Source organism: Solea solea, chromosome 11, assembly GCF_958295425.1.
Source record: "Solea solea chromosome 11, fSolSol10.1, whole genome shotgun sequence".
In the NCBI taxonomy this organism is placed as follows: Eukaryota; Metazoa; Chordata; class Actinopteri; order Pleuronectiformes; family Soleidae; genus Solea; species Solea solea.
In genome coordinates, this window is record NC_081144.1 from 25,204,527 (window position 1) to 25,222,468 (window position 17,942).

The following is a 17,942-nucleotide window of genomic DNA, read 5'->3' on the forward strand; positions in this document are numbered from 1 at the left end:
GAGAAATACATGAATGTGTGTGCATGAAAAGAGAGTGAGAGAGAGAGAGCACAGAAAGTGAACATGAATGATTGAGCAGACAAATGTGTGAGTCTCTGTGTTTGTGCCAAGCTTGTTTGTATGTGTGTGTGTGTGCGCGCGCACGTGTGTGTGTGTGTGTGTGTGTGTGTGTGTGTCCTCACAAAGCCTCCATACAGCAGAGAGAGAGAGTCTCGTTCCCAGAGCACAGACCCTCAGAGCTCCAGGACACCCAGAGTCTCTGCTGTTCACTGCCCACAAACAGCAGCTCTGAGTGGGACACTTCAGCCTGACACCTGCCCCTCCTCCTCCTCCAGCACCACACACCTGAGAGGGTTACTGATGGACAGAGACAACGGAGACAACAAGAGCTTTCCAGCGAAAAGGTTCGGAACGCCAGGAGTTTAAAAGAGAAGAGAAGAGAAGAGAAGAGAAGAGAAGAGAAGAGAAGACCAGACCAGACCAGACCAGACCTCCCCTGGACATTAAAAATCTGGAATCAGGAATCTTCGACAAATGTTTGACTTTCTTTTTTTTTTGCTTTTCAGATTAGCTCCTCGCTCTCGTGTTTTGGGAACATTTTTGGGAATTTTAATCTGACGTTTTGTCTTGTTTGGAGAAAGAACAGCTGACACACCTGGTTTGAATTTAAACATTAAAACCCTGCATCATGTCTCCGCCTGTTTTCCTGTGGACGTGTGTCCTCCTGCCGCTGCTGTGTACACAAGCCAATAGCGTCGCGAAACTCAACAGTCGGGGAAACGCCATCGACAAGCCCTCGCCTCCTCTTTGGAGCGGGCGGGTCAAAGTTCAGGACGACACCCACACCTCTGACCAGAGTCTCCTCACCGAGCTGCTGGACTTGGACGGAGAGCAGCGCCACCGTCTGGCCCGCGGCACCGATGAGGATGAGCAACAATCCACGTTTGGACAGTCATTTGAGAACGACTTTGTGACGACGCCGCAGGTCACTGCGCTCAACAACGCGACAAGCGTTGCAGCAGCAGGGGGCGACGGCGGTGATGTCAACGACGACCGTCTCCATGGAAACACTTCCATCTCTAACGACGACGTTGCAGGATTCTTCAACCCGTTCTACCCTGTGGTGGAGAGTTCGTACGTAGCGTACGCCGTGGTCGTTGTGGCGGGGCTGGTGCTGGCGGTGGGCGTGGTCGGGAACATGGTGGTGATGTGCGTCGTCTGGAACAACTACTACATGAGGTCGGCCTGGAACTACCTGCTGGCCAGCATGGCATTCTGGGACTTCCTGGTTCTGGTGCTCTGCCTCCCTGTGGTTGTCCTGAACCACCTCACCCACAGGAGGATCCTGGGTGACGTCACCTGCCGCATGGTGCCTTATATGGAGGTGGGTGGAGCTGGTGTTGAGGTGGGAGGGAATAAAACTGCTCCTTTTACACTTCGGTCGTTTTCACACTCGGTACGATTGGGGCGAACGGCGTATGTTTTGTTTGTGTTTACCCACAATGCCCTGTGTCCCTGTGTTGTAGTCCACCTGCATTTGGTTCACGAAAACCAAGACCTAAGTTTTTAGGCAGACCAGAGTTTGCTTCTTTGATGCTCAGCAGAGTTCGGTTGCGTGTTCACACCCCAAACGAACTGGACGAGCAAACGAACGAGGGTTGGATGAAGCTTGTATGACTGCAGCCTCCAGACCAGAGGGTGGCGCTATGCTAAGTTAAAGGTGCAACCCGTAGTCGGGTTCCCACTTCTGATTTTCCGGTATTTCTGTCACGTATCTGTGAACAGAGCAAGTTTTCTATCGTAGTGATGTCATGGGAAAACTTGCAGTGCCACACACAGGCCTGGCATAGGTACTACAGCTTCTGGAGTCCATTTAGTGACATTTCTTGAAACCACAACAACAAAAACAGATGGGATGGGGAGATTTTTGTTTTGAGGCGAGTCGTTTGTTTAGCAACTGAAAATCTGTTTCTCTGTTGGCAGCCATTTTGTTTTAACTGAGAGTCACAGACTGGTTGTCAGCAACAGGGGGCGCTCACAGCACAACACAAAAAAAACCACTGAACTCACATGACTGATCAGCTGTTTCTGTTTCTAAAGAATCTAAAAATGTATTTATTTTATTTTCACTCTTTCATATCTTTGTCTTAAAGCCCTTTTTTTGTTTTGGGTCGTGACCTTTTACTGCTTCTTCTTATTTTCATGACCAGGGTTGCAAAATTCTGGAAATTTTCGAAAGTTGAAACTTTCCATGGGAACTAACTTGAATAAACTCTAAATGTGTATCATAATCTTTGGCTAAAACAATCAAATACAGTAGAATATCAATGTTATTCCATAGCACACACACAGGACTGTTGAGGCCACGCCCCCTACATGCACTGTCACTGACATAATCCCAGCTCACGTCTACTTTCAGTGTCCAATTGACCGGAGAAAACCCACACCCGGGGGAGAGCATGCAGAACGACCCTTCCTCCAACCCGGGTCAACAAACCCGGGTCACACACACAAGCACACAAGAGACGATTCCGTCGTAGCGTTATCTGTTCAGTTCAGTGAATGTTTCCAATTTGAGACAGGAAGTCGCAGATTTCCTCACTGACGTCGCGTTCTTCTTCTTCTTCTTCTTCTTCTTCTTCTTCTCCTTCTCCTTCTTCTTCTTCGTCTGTGCAGGTCGTGTCTCTGGGTATCACCACCTTCACTCTCTGCGCTCTGGGCATCGCCCGTTTCCACGCTGCCACCTCCTCGTCACAGCCGAAGGCTCGGCGTGTGGAGCGCTGCCGCTCGGTGCTCCTGAAGCTGCTGCTGGTGTGGTCGTGCGCTCTGCTGCTCTCCAGCCCCGAGATCTTCCTGTGGCAGCACAGCCAGGCGGTGTCGCCCTCCAGTGGCCGGCTGATTGACTCCTGCACCGTCACCCTCTCCTCTCCGCTGACCCTCTACTTGCCCGACTCCCTCCACTCGCTGCTGCTCAGGTACCACCAGGTGAGTCATTTCAGTTCTACACCAGCAGGGGGCGCAAAGATCTTCACCACTTGTTTTCCACAAGGTTCGAGGTATTTTTACGTGAAGCTAATGTTGTGAAAACTAGAGCAGCTACAGCCACGGTAGCTTTTAGCAACTACTGAAGATGCAAAAAAGCTCTGGACATCATGTGACTCATGTTTGTTTACTCTGCCATGTTGGCAGGAAAGGTCCCAGAAAAAGATGTCACCAGTTCATGGTCATTTTAAATCCACAGACATGCAGCAAATTTATCACAGAACCAAACACCTCTATCTTACACTGCCGCCTTTCAACTCCAGAGAACACTTACCCAATCGCAATAAAAGTAGAGAAAAATTAACTGGATATTTAAGTTAATTAGCGCATAAACATAAAGCATAACATTTTTAAACTGTGTTCCCGTCCACTAGATGGTGCAAGTGCTCACTGTTACTAAAGCTGTTGTGTGTGTTCAGAGATCAAGATTTCGTATCGTGACAATATCGTATCGTTATATGATATCACGATATTCCCTCACGATCTGCTCGCAGTGACAGATATTTCACGAAATTTCAGAATAAAAGTGTTGACATGGAAAGATATTTGGTTCACGATCAAAATTTAGCAAAATGAATGCATTACTTCAATATAAAAGGACACAAATGCGACTTTGAGGGACTCGCATCGCAGACAACCAACCGATGCTAGTTTGGGTCAACGCAGAAATCGTGATTGCAGCTACAGGTCCTTTGAGAATCCCTGACGACATCGTAACCCATTTGTTTCAGGGTCGTATGTGGTGGTGCTTCGGCTGCTACTTCTGTCTGCCCGTGCTCTTCACCCTCCTCTGCCAAATGGCCACTCGCAACGTCAACAGTGACTACAGCTCCGCCAAGAAGCAGCAGCGTGACCACGATGACTGCACGTCCAATCAGAAGCGCCAGGAGCACCAGGCCGTGGAGCGGCAGCGGAACTGCACGCTGCTGGCATTAGCCGTGGTGTATGGCGTCTGCGCGCTGCCTGAACACGTGTGCAACATCACGCTGGCCTACACTCACATCGTCCTCTCAGAAGACATGGCCGCCATGTTGGCTCTATTACATCACTTGCTGTTGTTCTTCAAGGCGGCGGTGACACCGGTTCTGCTGCTCTGTCTCTGTAAGGTAGGTGGGGTCAGCGTTCAGGGGTCAGCGGGTGACGCTAACCAACTGTTCAAGTTCATATTCGCTAAACAAAATGATTTGTGTAAAAACAGATTTTAGTCACTTAACTAAAGACTTGTGTAATATAATCTGTCAGATTAAGTCTACGATATCTTTAAGAACGCGTTCAAGTCTTTATCGCACTGTGAGACAGACTTTTCCAACAGGAAACTGAATTTTGTAAACCACTCACTCTCCCACACCAAACCCCATAGAGAAAATCAGTGATTTTAACATCACAGCACACAGGAGTTGTTGATCCACTGCTGCCTCCATCACTAAATTCAAATGTCTTATTTTGTCACTGGAATTTAAAATCCTATATGCGGGTTTACTTCAGTGACACAAAGTGACCACACGAGGCAGCAGAGGACCAGCAGCTCCTGTGTCCCCGCAGCTAAAATCACTGATTTTCTCTATGAGGTTTGGTGTGGGAGAGTGAGGGGTTTACAAACCTAACTTTACTGTTGGAAAAGTCTGTCTCACAGTGAGATAAAGATGTGAACGTGTGACATAGATGATTGTCTTCACCGACTGCGTGAAGGTTTGAGGAAACTCGATGTGTGACGACATTCCCAGATCTGACTTACAAACTCTGTCACTTCCTGTCAGACTCTAACGTCTCTTCCTGCGTCTCTGTGTGTCAGACTCTGGGTCAGGCCTTCATGGACTGCTGCTGCTGCTGCTGTCAGGAGTGTCAGCCTGACGCAGCTCACGGCTCGCCGGGCTCCGCCCACATCAAACTGAAGGAGGCAGACGAGACGTCCATCTTATTCGACAAGGCTAAAGACACGTCGGCCATCTTGTCCATCTCCAGCTAGAGCCATGGGGGGGGGGGGGCTCCTCCATGATGAGTCCATCATTTCCTGCTGCATAAATCAATCATCTCATCGTCTTTAATTTTCATTAACTGGCTAGTGTCTTGGCTCCTCCTCCATCTTTCTCTCTCTTCAATGATCACATTTCTTCATCTTGTCCATTTGTTTGATTTTCTTCTGTGGACACAGAGTCAACCCTGCAGCTTCCTGTCTGTGCAGGAAGTGAGATTAGAGAGGCTGTGTCTCCTCAGATTCCTGCTCTGACGACAGAAAACGACGGTTCTGGGTGTTTGTGCTTTGTGTCAAGACGCAGACGGACTTTAATTTACCATAAACTTGATGAAGACGACGAAGTTCATATTGATGATGAAGACAAAAATCAGACAAAAGTCCAGGTTATGTGAGGTGTGATTGTGTGAGGCACCAACTGTGCTGTGAGCGCCCCCTGTTGCTGTCTGCCAGCCTGAGACATAGGGAAAAACAGATTTAAACAACTCTACGAAAGACTCTGCTCATAAAACCGAATGTCTACGATCTCTACGTCACACGTTCACGTCTCTATCTCTCACTCTCCCACACCAAACCTCATCGAGAAAATCAGTGATTTAAGCTGGCGGGGATGCAGGAGCTGCTGGTCCTCTGCTGCCTCGTGTGGTCACTTTGTGTCACTGAGGTCAATCTGAACAAAGTACTTCAAATGCCAAATTAACAAAATCAGACATTTGAAGTTAGTGATGGAGGCAGCAGTGGATCAACAGCTCCTTTGTGTGTGATGTTAAATCACTGATTTTCTCTCTGGGGTTTGGTGATATTATATAAGTGAGTGGTTTACAAACGTCTGTGTCAAAGTGAGATAAAGACGTGAACGTGTTTTTAAAGAAATCTTAACATAGACTTACACGTGGATTTTATGAGCTGAATCTTTTGTTAAGTGGTTTAAATCTGGTTTGAGGTCACTGAATTGTTCTGATGTGAGGAGAAAGAAACACAGTGGGAACGCTCACAGTACAGTACCATCGACTAGTGGTTCCCAAAGCCTGGGCTGGGGCCCGCAGATGGGTCACGGGAGATTTTTTTTGGGGTCCCCAAAACAGATTTAGAGAATGTTCAAACCTTTTGGTTCAGATTTATGTTTATATGTTTTAAATAAAACGCAACAAACAACGTTTTAATGATTCACCAAACATCTCTTGAAGATGATCTGATTTATGTTTGACGGGAATAAAAAGTGCACCCTCATATTTAAAGTTTGGGAAACACTGACTTATATAATCACCCTTTAAAAACCTGAACTGTCCCTTTAAAAGTTTTTCTTCTTCTTCTGTGTGGGAGTGAGGACGGGAATCAAACTCTCTCTGTACAGGAAGTGAAAGTGTGTAGGAGGAAGTTGTGTATTCATTTGTGTTTAGCTGAAAGGAGGAGTGTGAACGTAGCTCACTGTAACGTTAGACGTTTGACTAATGACGCGTTTGTACGACGATCTTTGATTTACGTGATCTCCCGTCGTCTTGGAGACGACGCACGGGGGGCGACAGCGAGGGAGTAAAAATGTGGATTCTTTGAACGACGGCGGACTGAAGATGTGCACGAGGTCGTGTTTATCATATTTCATTTCACTTTTAAAAAAATAGGATTTGACTTTGAAATTTTTATTTGAATAAATTTTAGTTTGAAATAACGTTCAGTGTCAGCGAAGTTTGTACGACGTGTTTGGAAAAGTCGCAGTAACCAGAAGTCATTTTCAGTGGTGAATCAGCGACAAAGGTGTTGGGTTCAATTCCAGGCTCTGCTCGTCTACATGTGTCCTCGAGGTTGATGAGCACCCTCTGCTGGTGCGACTACCTTACTACACACAGAAATTTGATTTTGAATTCATCGGCCAAACAAAAAATGCTTTTCTAACGTGATCATGTGACTGAGGAGGATTTTCCATCAGATCTGCTGCTCTGCATATCAACGACCTCACCACTGTCCCGTCACCGTGGGATACCAGCCCATATTCATGTGTCACAGGGAACTCACACACACACACACACACACAGTGTTGTGTTAATTTAGAAAAACTCAAACTCTCTTCTCATCAACAAGAGTCTCTTTCCTCCAGAGTCTCGGGCCTGGTCGCCCCTGGCAACCATTGAGGGGGATTTACTGGGTTTAAAAGGCTGAAGGGAAAAAAAAAGCAGAGACGGACAAAAGAGTGAGCGCGAGAGAGAGACAGACAGACAGAGAGAGAGACAGACAAAGAGAGAGAGAGAGAGAGACGGAGAGGGAGAGACAGAGAAAGAGATTAATGTGGAGTTGGAGGAACAGAGTGTTTCACTAATGTTGTTCTCATTAGCAGTGATGAGAGTTCACTGCTGTGAAACAAACGAGTGAACAGAACCACCTCTGTTCACTAATGAAGACACACACACACACACACACACACAGGACTGGACGGATACCAACAGCAATTATATAACAACAGGAAGGTCACAGGTTCGAGTCCCACATCCATTTATATGAGCTGTCCGCTCCATGATAACATTAGTGAATTACTCTCACTAATCGATTAATCTGCAGATTATTATTATTGAGACATTTGGTTCATGAAAAGACAGAAAATATTGATCAGTTTTGTCTAAAGTTTTGTCAAAGCTGGTTTTTAATGAGCAAAGAAAGTGAAAAATCACACAAACACTTATATTAATGTTAGTCATGGATTATTCATCGACAAAGAAGACAAAGTTTTTATTTGTGAAAACATGTGATCACGTAACGCTGTCGCCATGGCGACTCCGAGGTTGCTGGACAGTTTTAGACTCGACTTTCTCAGCTGCTCCAAGTGAACTCACAAAAGAGGAAGAAGGAAAAAAGACGAGTGAACACAGGAAAGACGGCGTGATTGCACTGATGAAGAGCTGTGTGACTGTGAGTGTGTGTGCGTGTGTATGTGTGAGAGTCAACCTCACTCTCCATCAGGAGTCCTTCTTTATCGTCATGACAACACAAACCCCAACTCTTTTCCCACAGAACACCATTACACTGTGTGTGTGTGTGTGTGTGTGTGTGACATTCAGGTCAGAGAGAGCGAGAGACAGAGAGACAGAGAGAGAGAGAGAGAGAGAGAGAGAGAGACAGACAGACAGACACACACACACTATTTTGGACAAAAAGTCAGAATAAAGTTTAATGAAAATATATACGACTTTAAATGTCCAACAAATGTGAGACTGAATTTACACATTTTAAACTAATCTCAGATGTTTTTACTTTAATATAAATGTTTATACACAATGTGCATATATACATATATATGCGTATATATATATATATATATATATATATATATATATATATATATATATATATATATATATATATATATATATACGCATATATACATACATATATATACATATACAGAGCCGGATTAAATAAATGGACTATACTAGGCAGACTATTTTTTGGGCCCCCCTCCATCGATGTTATTTATGAATTGAAATCTGAAACTTACCAAAGTTTCTAATAAAAGTGAATTCACATTTTACATAGCGTAGTCTTTGGTTACGAGTTGGTTCTTTGTATGCCAAAATAAGTCATGTGTCGTATATTAGACTATTTTGTGATTTTTATTAGCGTATGTATACGTTACTACAAGGCTCTATTAAATGCTATTAAATTATCCTTATCTTATCCATTGTGGAAGGAACACTTTGAGGAACTCCTGAATCCGACATCTGCACCCTCTGTGGTGGAGGCAGAGAGGGAGGCTGATGGGGGATCATCGTCAATCTCCCTGAGGGAGGTCACTGAGGTGGTTAAACAACTCCGCAGTGGCAAGGCCCCAGGGGTTGATGAGATCCGCCCAGAAATGCTGAAGGCTCTGGGTGTGGAGGGGCTGTCTTGGATGACACGTCTCTTCAACATTGCGTGGAGGTCGGGGTCAGTGCCAAAGGAGTGGCAAACTGGGGTGGTGGCCCCCCTTTTCAAAAAGGGGGACCTGAGAGTGTGTGCCAATTACCGGGGCATCACACTTCTCCCTGGTAAGGTTTACTCCAAGGTACTGGAAAGGAGGGTTCGACCGGTTGTCGAACCTCGGATTCAAGAGGAACAATGCGGATTCCGTCCTGGTCGTGGAACAACGGACCAGCTCTTTACTCTTGCAGGGATCCTGGAGGGGGCCTGGGAGCACGCCCATCCGGTCTACATGTGTTTTGTGGACCTGGAGAAGGCGTATGATCGGGTTCCCAGGGAGATACTGTGGGAGGTGCTGCGGGAGTATGGGGTGGGGGGGGCACTACTTAGGGCCATCCAATCCCTATACGCCCAAAGTATGAGCTGTGTCAGGGTTCTCGGCACTAAATCAGGCCTGTTTCCTGTGGGTGTTGGCCTTCGCCAGGGCTGCGCTTTATCACCAATCCTGTTTGTGATTTTCATGGACAGGATATCGAGGCGTAGTCGTGGGGGAGAGGGGTTGTGGTTTGGCGGGCTTGAGATCACGTCGCTGCTTTTTGCAGATGATGTGGTCCTCATGGCTTCGTCAGCCTGCGACCTTCAGCGCTCACTGGATCGGTTCGTGGCCGAGTGTGAAGCGGTCGGGATGAGGATCAGCACCTCTAAGTCTGAGGCCATGGCTCTTAGCAGGAAACCGGTGGATTGCCTTCTCCGGGTAGGGAATGACTCCTTGCCCCAGGTGAAGGCACGAGTGAGGGGACGAGGGAGCCGGAGATGGGCCGGAGAATCGGAGCGGCTGGTGCGGTACTGCATTCGCTTTACCGCACGGTTGTGACGAAAAGGGAGCTGAGCCGGAAGGCGAAGCTCTCGATCTACCGGTCAGTCTTCGTTCCTATCCTCACCTATGGTCATGAAGGTTGGGTCATGACCGAAAGAACGAGATCGCGGGTACAAGCGGCCGAAATGGGATTCCTCAGGAGAGTGGCTGGCTTTTCCCTTAGAGATAGGGTGAGAAGCTCGGTCATCCGGGGGGAGCTCGGAGTAGAACCGCTGCTCCTTCACATTGAAAGGAGCCAGTTGAGGTGGTTCGGGCATCTGGTGAGGATGCCTCCTGGGCGCCTCCCGAGGGAGGTATATCAGGCACCTCCAGCTGGGAGGAGGCCTCGGGGTAGACCTAGGACAAGGTGGAGAGATTACATCTCCACTCTGGCCTGGGAACGCCTCGGGATCCCTCAGTCGGAGCTGGTCGATGCGGCTCAGGAAAAGGAAGTTTGGGGTCCCTTGCTGAAACAGCTGCCCCCGCGGCCCGGCCCCGGATAAGCGGAGGATGATGATGATGATGATGATTATCCATTGCGAGTGTCATTGTTAAGGCAGTAGTACCAGTAAATCACCAATAGGTGTCAGCATTGCTATGTAAACAGATCAAATAAGATAAATGTTGTAAGCTATTGCATTTTGCAGAAAATCTTAAAGGCGACATAGAATGCTTGTATCACACATATATGTTAGTTATGGAGGTCTACTACTACATATATTAACTTGTTTTCATGGTTAAAATCCTCCTAATCGCTGCAAACGAGCCGATCAAAATATCTCCTCACTGACGCTCTCGTCAGCCGCGCTGTTTCAGACCAAAACCACACCCCCAGAACCAGGACTGTGTTGTGATTGGACAGCCAACGAGAGCTTTCCTACTGTACTGTGATTGGCCAGGTACCTGGAAGTGACGTAATAGATAGGCCAGCTCTCAGATACACAGCTCCCCCTCTGGCACGGTGGATGCTCTGCATCTCAGCAGCTACAACAAGAGTAGTTCTTCTTCTTCTGCGGTTGAATGTACGCAACCGGATGTGCCCGGACTAGTGCCAGCACCGGGAAGCGCTACGGTGGTGAGAGGAGTGGTGAGGATTTTTGATGACGACATCAAACTACGGAAGTGCCGATCCGCTTCGCAGAGCCCAGGAAAACAATACAACACTATTTTCTCAGCAGTGGCTGAACTGTTTGTTCTGAAGCTTTAGGGTTTCATAAACGAGGTAATGACGCAGATACACACACAAACGCAGCGTTAATTGGAGCTTCCGGTCTATGTGGGCTTTAATTAAATGTGTTGATTAAATTGAATAGTTTAATAAGTAGTCAAATATACAAAGACCAATAAAATGCAGTAAGTTTTAGTCCAATTTTAGTCGACAAAAACTCAAAAAAGTTTTAGTCAGTTTTAGGTTTAAAAAAAAAAAAAAGTAGTATAGTCTTTTAACAAATCCATTTAGGTCAATAAGTATTGGAGATTACTGTTGGGCAGAAACCTTTAATCTCCATATTTAAAATTTTCAACAGTTTTTCTCATGAATTGATGCCGACTTCATCATACAACAGTGTCACACATAAGTTTGACATGAAATTTCCTCCGCCGGTGGTGCGCCGCGACCGACTCTAGATCGGCTTGGAAGGGCTCGGGGCGAAGGTGGTTTACAATGAACCCCCGCCCCGGACCTCACCACGGACATGTGCACTCGCTGCGGCTTCTCCCGCCCGCCTGCCCCCGGCGTCGATCGGAGCAGACTGTCCTCAGTGCGCCCGACAGCGACGCGTCATCAGGACAAGGAGCGTAAATCGGCTTGAAACACGGACCAAGTCATTTTTAGGTTTTGATTGTCCCTCTGTCTAGGGCCCCCCCTGCCAATCGGGGCACGTGCCTAGTTTGCCTTTGTGTTAATCGGGCTCTGTACATATACATATATATACATATACAAGTCATACCTAAATTCAACCATTTGTGTAAAGTTTTTACAGACATTAAAATAATCATGTGTTTTAATAAAAAATGTCTGCTGCCACCTAGTGGCTCATGTGTTCATGTGTGGTTTGAGTGGTGAGAACAGAAGTCAGTTAAAAACACATGAACGGGTGAAAATGTGTTGATTTTTAAATAAAAACTTTTTAATATGCGGGTTTTGACCAATGACATTTCTGCGTTTAATACCACATGACGATGTAAACACTGCAGCCTGATCATGTGACGGCTCTGGTCCAATCACTGACTCATGTCCCAGCGTCATCACATCAACAAACGACATTAAAAAACAATAATAACAATAATAATAATATAAAACAAATAAAAGGCTTCTTACAGAGACTTCAGTCCTCCTGTAGTTGAACGTACCACTTCATTAAATCTGGTTATTAACATTATTTTCATCATTAATATTTTACAAAAACAAAATCAACAGTGCAATAAAAAGATCTGAGTCCCTCGCTCAGGACAGAGAGAGAGAGAGATAATAAAGAACAGGAAGGACAGCAGGACAGAAGGAGGACAAGCAGTTTACAACAGATGAGGGAGGAGGCGGAGCTTCTCAGGATTATACAGGTGAAAAGATGGATGGAAGTAAAACAGGAATAAAAAAGGAAGTGATGAAGTTTCAGATTAAAGGTTCATGGGGGAAAAAATCTAAGGGAAGAATATCAACAAAACAGCCTCCAGCTAACTGAGCTAACTGGGCTAACAGCCTCAAGCTAACTGAGCTAACAGCCTCAAGCTAACTGAGCTAACAGCCTCAGCTAAAATAGCTGGAAGCTAAATGAGCTAACACCTCATTTAGCAGGAGCCTATTAGCTTAGTTGGCTAGACCCTAACAGCCTCCAGCTAACTGAGTTAACAGCTAACTGGGCTCACAGCCTCCAGCTAACTTAACCAGTAGCCTCAGCTAAAATAGCTGGAAGCTAAATGAGCTAACACCTCATTTAGCAGGAGCCTATTAGCTTAGTTGGCTAGACCCTAACAGCCTCCAGCTAACTGAGTTAACAGCTAACTGGGCTCACAGCCTCCAGCTAACTTAACCAACAGCCTCAGCTAAAATAGCTGGAAGCTAAATGAGCTAACACCTCATTAGCAAGAGCCTATTAGCTTAATTGGCTAGTGCCTAACAGCCTCCAGCTAACTGAGCTAACACCCTCCAGCTAACAATGCTAAATTGCTCCAGCTAACAGGCTAACCAGGCTAACTTTTGCCCATTGGTGTAAAAAACAAAAACATTTGTGGCAGTTTACGGCGATGAAGGCAATAAAACTGTTATTTAGTTTCATTGTAAAATAGATACACTGATACCAACTTCCTGTTTTCAGAATAAAACGACACAAATCTGCTCAGGAGAGACTTAAGTTTAAAAATGGTTAGATTTATTTTTCTGACCCGATCAACTTTAATACTGTTAATAATAACGGTCTTCACATTTACTTCATAAAAACAATCAGAGTCAGATGATTGACCAGCAGAGGGCGCTCATCATCGCTGCTGCTCCGATCTCACGTAGAAAAATTTAGCTCGCTATTAAAAAAACATCAGGAAAACGTAGATGTTACGTTAAACAGTTGCGATGTTTTCATTCTCTCTAGAAACAAAACCTCAGCGGTATCAGTGCATCTCTGGAGGGCGGAGTAAATGAGGGGGCGGGGTCATAATGAGGGGGGAGGGGGTTAAATGAGGGGAAAGAGAGGGGTTAATAAGTTTTAGGTCATGTGACGTGTTGGGGATGAAGTTGATCAAAGAGAGAGGATGTGTTAAGTTTGGTGGGGGTGTGGCCAGTTCGGTTTGGGGCGTGTCTCTGCTCTCAGGAACTCCTCTTAGTCCTGGAGTGTTGGATCAACCACTGGAGGGTGATGTCTGCAGAGAGAGGCACAGACAGGAAGCGTGTGTAAGTGTGTGTGTGTGTGTGTGTGTGTGTGTGTGTGAGGGAGACAAACGTCAAAATAAAAGTATTTAAATTTATGTCCAACAAATTTACACATTTTAAAACGACTCTCAGATGAAAACGGCTCAGTTTTTTTCAATATGTTTGAGTTGAACGACCACAGATGTCCACGTGTCTGCTGCCATCTAGTGGTTCATGTTTTCAGTTTTTTTTGTGCCTTAAAAAAGGTTGTTTTTTTGTTGAGTGATGAAAAAGTGTGAATTAAACACATTAATGATTAAAGTGTGAATTAAACACATTGATGATGAAAGTGTGAATTAAACACATTTATGATGAAAAAGTGTGAATTAAACACATTAATGATGAAAGTGTTAAACATGCGATGATGAAAAATGTGAATTAAACAAATTAATGATGAAAAATGTGAATTAAACAAATTAATGATGAAAGTGTGAATTAAATACATTAATGATGAAATAGTGTGAATTAAATACATTAATGATGAAAAAGTGTGAATTAAACACATTTATGATGAAAAAGTGTGAATTAAACACATTAATGATGAATGTGTTAAACATGCGATGATGAAAAATGTGAATTAAACAAATTAATGATGAAAGTGTGAATTAAATACATTAATGATGAAAAAGTGTGAATTAAACACATTTCATTTCAAAACAGAAACTTTTAAAGGTAAAAGGTATTTCCAGCTTAAAACAATGAAAAATCTGAGACTTTGATCTAATATCATGATTTTAAATTAAAGTAGCAGGATTTTCTAAAAATATATAAATATATACCTATATAAACCTATGTTTTAATATCATACAGTTTTAATTACAAAAACTGCTCCATTTATTTTAAATTTGAGTTGTACAAACATGAATGGATGAAAATGTGGATTTTTTGAGCGAGTCTCACGTGACCAATGACATGTGGGCGCGTGTCATATCACATGGACGCCTGTCCTGAGGACAATGTGGACACGCGTTTTGTCCCTCAAACCTCTGACTTTCAGAGTCAGCCCCGGTGACGTGGTTTTCTCGGCCACACAAACAAACACTGACTTGTAAAGCAGTCGTTTTGCATGAAGGTGAAAGTGAATCATTAGAATCATTAGTTGAGATGAGTTGACAGAATGGTTCAGTCCTTCAGTCAGTGAAGTGAAATACCAGTGAAGGTGGTGACGATAGTGCCGTCTGTAAATTCACCAGACTTCTTTGCTAAATGTTGCAGATTTTTTCAGGATGTTTAACTCTTTTTCACTTTGATCTACAGTTGGACATTGTTGCTTTGACGTTTCACTCGTGACTCTTCAGTGACGACACTCTCTGACCAATCAGAGGTCGGCAGTCTGACGACGTCACATTTTATTACCAGCTGAACCTCATCAAAGCAGGAAGTTAAAAAAACAGCGGGGACCAGGTTCTATCACTGATGGGATTTGGTTTAGTGAATATTTTCACATCTTTGTGGTGATGCTGAGACGTGTGTGTGTGTGTGTGTGTTACCGATGTTGTCTTTCTCCTTGCAGGAGATGGAGTAGCAGCAGATCTCTCTGTCCTGGATCGCCGACAGGTTCCTGATGAAACAGACAAAAGAACAAAAACACATGTGTGTTATGTTGTGACAGTAGCTTCATTCCAGAGGTGTCACAATCCCTTTAGACTTGTCTAGTTTAGTCTCGGCGGATCATTTCCTGATGACCTGTTTCATGGATTTAACCCTCGTATGAGCGTCATGAGGATTTATTTAGATTTCATGGCTGTACAATTGTCAGAAAATGTCTTTTGTGCTCCTTTTTTCCAAAAATACTTTCAATTTCCATATCTGGCAGTGATTCAACCGTTTAGGGATCACAGTCCTGAGAGGCTGACTGAGGTTCTACCGTAATGACAAGTATATGGGTGCAATTAAAGCTCTATTTCTCTGCTTTCCAGTATCCATCCATCTTCTGCCACTGTATCCTCCACATGAGGGTCACGCGGGGGTGCTGCGATAATCTCAGCTGATCGTCCATTCGTATCTTTTTTACTTTCTAGATATCGCCAACTAGGAGTCTAGGAGTTGTGTAATGAGACGTAGGCATATCAAATCCTGTCAGCGATGACAGGACAGTGACAGAAGCATATCCAGCGTCATAACACTGGATATGATGGCACAGCAGAGCAGAGAGAAAATGTATGAAAATGGAAAAACATGTAGCCGAAGAGCACGAACTTACATCCTCTCTATGAGTTCCTTCTCATCCAGAGCTCCTGGCAGGTCCCTCTTATTACCCAGAACCAGAACCTAAACACACACAGACATTACGTAAATCAGGTAGAATTATGATAATTTGGTCCATTCAGGTTTGTATTTTTGTTGGACTTTGTTCTGATCTCAGTGGTTCTGATCAGTCTCTTTTAAGACTCATGTTAGTCAGATTCTAGTCTGGTTCGTCTGTGGTGATCTGGTTATAACGTGGTTCTTACAGGAATTCCCTGCAGCTGAGGTTTGTCCAGCAGGTTGTGGAGTTCGTTCTTAGAGGCTTCGATTTTCTCTGGATCGGCCGCGTCCACCATGTAACTGAAACCAGAAGAAGACATAAAAAAATGTTTTTAACTTCACACTGTAGAGTTTTAGAGAGAGAGGGGAAAAAACAGATCGCTTCTCTTTTCATTTTTAATTTGTTCACAGTTTAAAATGGATACTTAATGTTTTTAAAGTGTGGCTGTGTGGTTTTTGTCACAGTGTGTTCAACTATTTTAACCTCCTATAAACACCCAGCTAATAAAATCTACATCAGTTTAAGCAACGTCTTTATCTCACTGTGAGACAGACTTTCCAAAAGGAAACTGAAGTTTGTATTGAATTTTCTCTATGGACTTTGGTGTGGGAAAGTGAGTGCTTTACAAACTCAGTTTCAGTCACAGTAATCTCAGTTTAGGAAACAGACACTTACACGATAGCGCTGACTCCTCGGCAGTAACGCTCCCACATGCTCCTGAAGCGAGGCTGACCACCAATGTCCCACAACTACACGCACACACACGCACACACACGCACACACACATACACACACATACACACAGAGAAGAATATGTTTACTGTCAGAGCAAACTTCAGTTTAAACAGGAATTAAAGAGGAAACAGGAAAAGGTTAGAGGCCCCAGTCATTCATTATATTTATTACTTTTAACAGACAACAGAATTGAACGGCTGACCTTGATGGTGACGTTGCCTTTAGTGATTTTCCTCATGTTGAATCCAACTGTGGGAATCATGTCTTCACTGAACTGTCCTGACTGAAACACACACACACACACACACACACACACACACAGTTCCTTTTAATTAAAAAAACTTTGACATGTAATGACAACAAAATGTTCCACAAAGTTGTGTCCATGACATTGATATCTACCAACATAGAGGAAATCAGACATTTTTATACTGAACAGTTTTAGAGAAATTACAACTTAAAAGTCCTATAGTTGCACTAATCTCAACTTTGAGATGTAAGAAAAACTAAAATTTCCATACGTTTTAAAAAAATATTGATAAAACTGTGTTCAGGACATTGATATTTAATAGGATACAAAATGTCCCACATTTGCACGGTTTAGTCGAGTTAAAGCCTCCGTGTTCAGAATGTGCTACAGAGCAAACACCGAGTGTAAAAATCACTGTCGCGTCTGTGATGAAGACGGTGTCTCTGTGACCTCATCATCCTCATCACTGCAGGGTAACAATGGACGGAGCCCAGATGAAAGAGCTGTCGTTAGCACATCTGTTAGCGGCTCCGTGAGCTCATCTTACCGCTATCACGTTGACGAAGGTGGTCTTCCCGGAGTACTGCAGTCCCACCAGCGTCAGCTCCATCTCCTCCTTCCAGAACAGAGCTTTGAACCAGTCCAGTAGTTTGTTGATGAGCGCTATCATCTTTATATCGTTTCGCGGCTGATGCTGATGCCAAAGCTAAGGCTAGCTGCTGCTGCTACTGATGCGGCGGCTAGGTGGCTATGCTAGCTGGCTAGCTGGCTAACGCCCCGGCGTTCCTGTTGTTTTTTTCGTTATTTCCGAACGTTGACAGTCACAGACAGAGTCGGTGACGGTAACGGAACACCGAACAGCACCGACTGACTGTGACGGAACCTACGAGCAGCTCGAAAGTTTCGGTGTTTTCCGGCGTTAATGTCCGCTCTGTGTTTTCAGCAATGTTCATTTAGCTACGCCTTTTTTTGATCGTTAAAGCGTCAAGACGACGCACAGGATGACGTGCGGCGCATCCGGTGCAACCCTTCAAAATAAAATCCGACTGA

At 44.6% G+C, this 17,942-nt stretch overlaps 2 protein-coding genes across 2 annotated transcripts; one reads left to right on the forward strand and one right to left on the reverse strand.

The window, feature by feature from the left end:
- Positions 1 to 210: 210 nt before the first annotated feature.
- Positions 211 to 5,473, forward strand: gpr37l1b (G protein-coupled receptor 37 like 1b). Its single transcript, XM_058643634.1, has 4 exons — positions 211 to 1,384; positions 2,677 to 2,985; positions 3,774 to 4,148; positions 4,835 to 5,473. The coding sequence occupies exons 1-4, from the start codon at positions 689 to 691 to the stop codon at positions 5,006 to 5,008; spliced, it is 1,554 nt and encodes a 517-aa protein (XP_058499617.1). The 5' UTR covers positions 211 to 688; the 3' UTR covers positions 5,009 to 5,473.
- A 6,392-nt stretch (positions 5,474 to 11,865) lies between these two features.
- LOC131468935 (ADP-ribosylation factor-like protein 8A) lies at positions 11,866 to 17,877 on the reverse strand. The gene is made up of 7 exons (XM_058643648.1): positions 17,440 to 17,877; positions 16,845 to 16,925; positions 16,583 to 16,656; positions 16,113 to 16,206; positions 15,863 to 15,930; positions 15,150 to 15,220; positions 11,866 to 13,610 (listed from the first exon to the last, which is right to left on the reverse strand). The coding sequence occupies exons 1-7, from the start codon at positions 17,560 to 17,562 to the stop codon at positions 13,558 to 13,560; spliced, it is 564 nt and encodes a 187-aa protein (XP_058499631.1). The 5' UTR covers positions 17,563 to 17,877; the 3' UTR covers positions 11,866 to 13,557.
- Positions 17,878 to 17,942: the final 65 nt, after the last annotated feature.

Bases quoted from the DNA above. Each gene is read 5' to 3' on its own strand.
- gpr37l1b (XM_058643634.1), top strand. From the start codon at position 689: ATGTCTCCGCCTGTTTTCCTGTGGACGTGTGTCCTCCTGCCGCTGCTG. The intron at 1,385-2,676 runs GTGGGTGGAGCT...TCGTCTGTGCAG, and splicing joins GCATGGTGCCTTATATGGAG to GTCGTGTCTCTGGGTATCAC. The intron at 4,149-4,834 runs GTAGGTGGGGTC...TCTGTGTGTCAG, and splicing joins TGCTGCTCTGTCTCTGTAAG to ACTCTGGGTCAGGCCTTCAT.
- LOC131468935 (XM_058643648.1), bottom strand. From the start codon at position 17,562: ATGATAGCGCTCATCAACAAACTACTGGACTGGTTCAAAGCTCTGTTC. The intron at 15,931-16,112 runs GTAAGAACCACG...GTGTGTGTTTAG, and splicing joins CTCAGCTGCAGGGAATTCCT to GTTCTGGTTCTGGGTAATAA. The intron at 15,221-15,862 runs GTAAGTTCGTGC...CTGTTTCATCAG, and splicing joins AAGGAACTCATAGAGAGGAT to GAACCTGTCGGCGATCCAGG.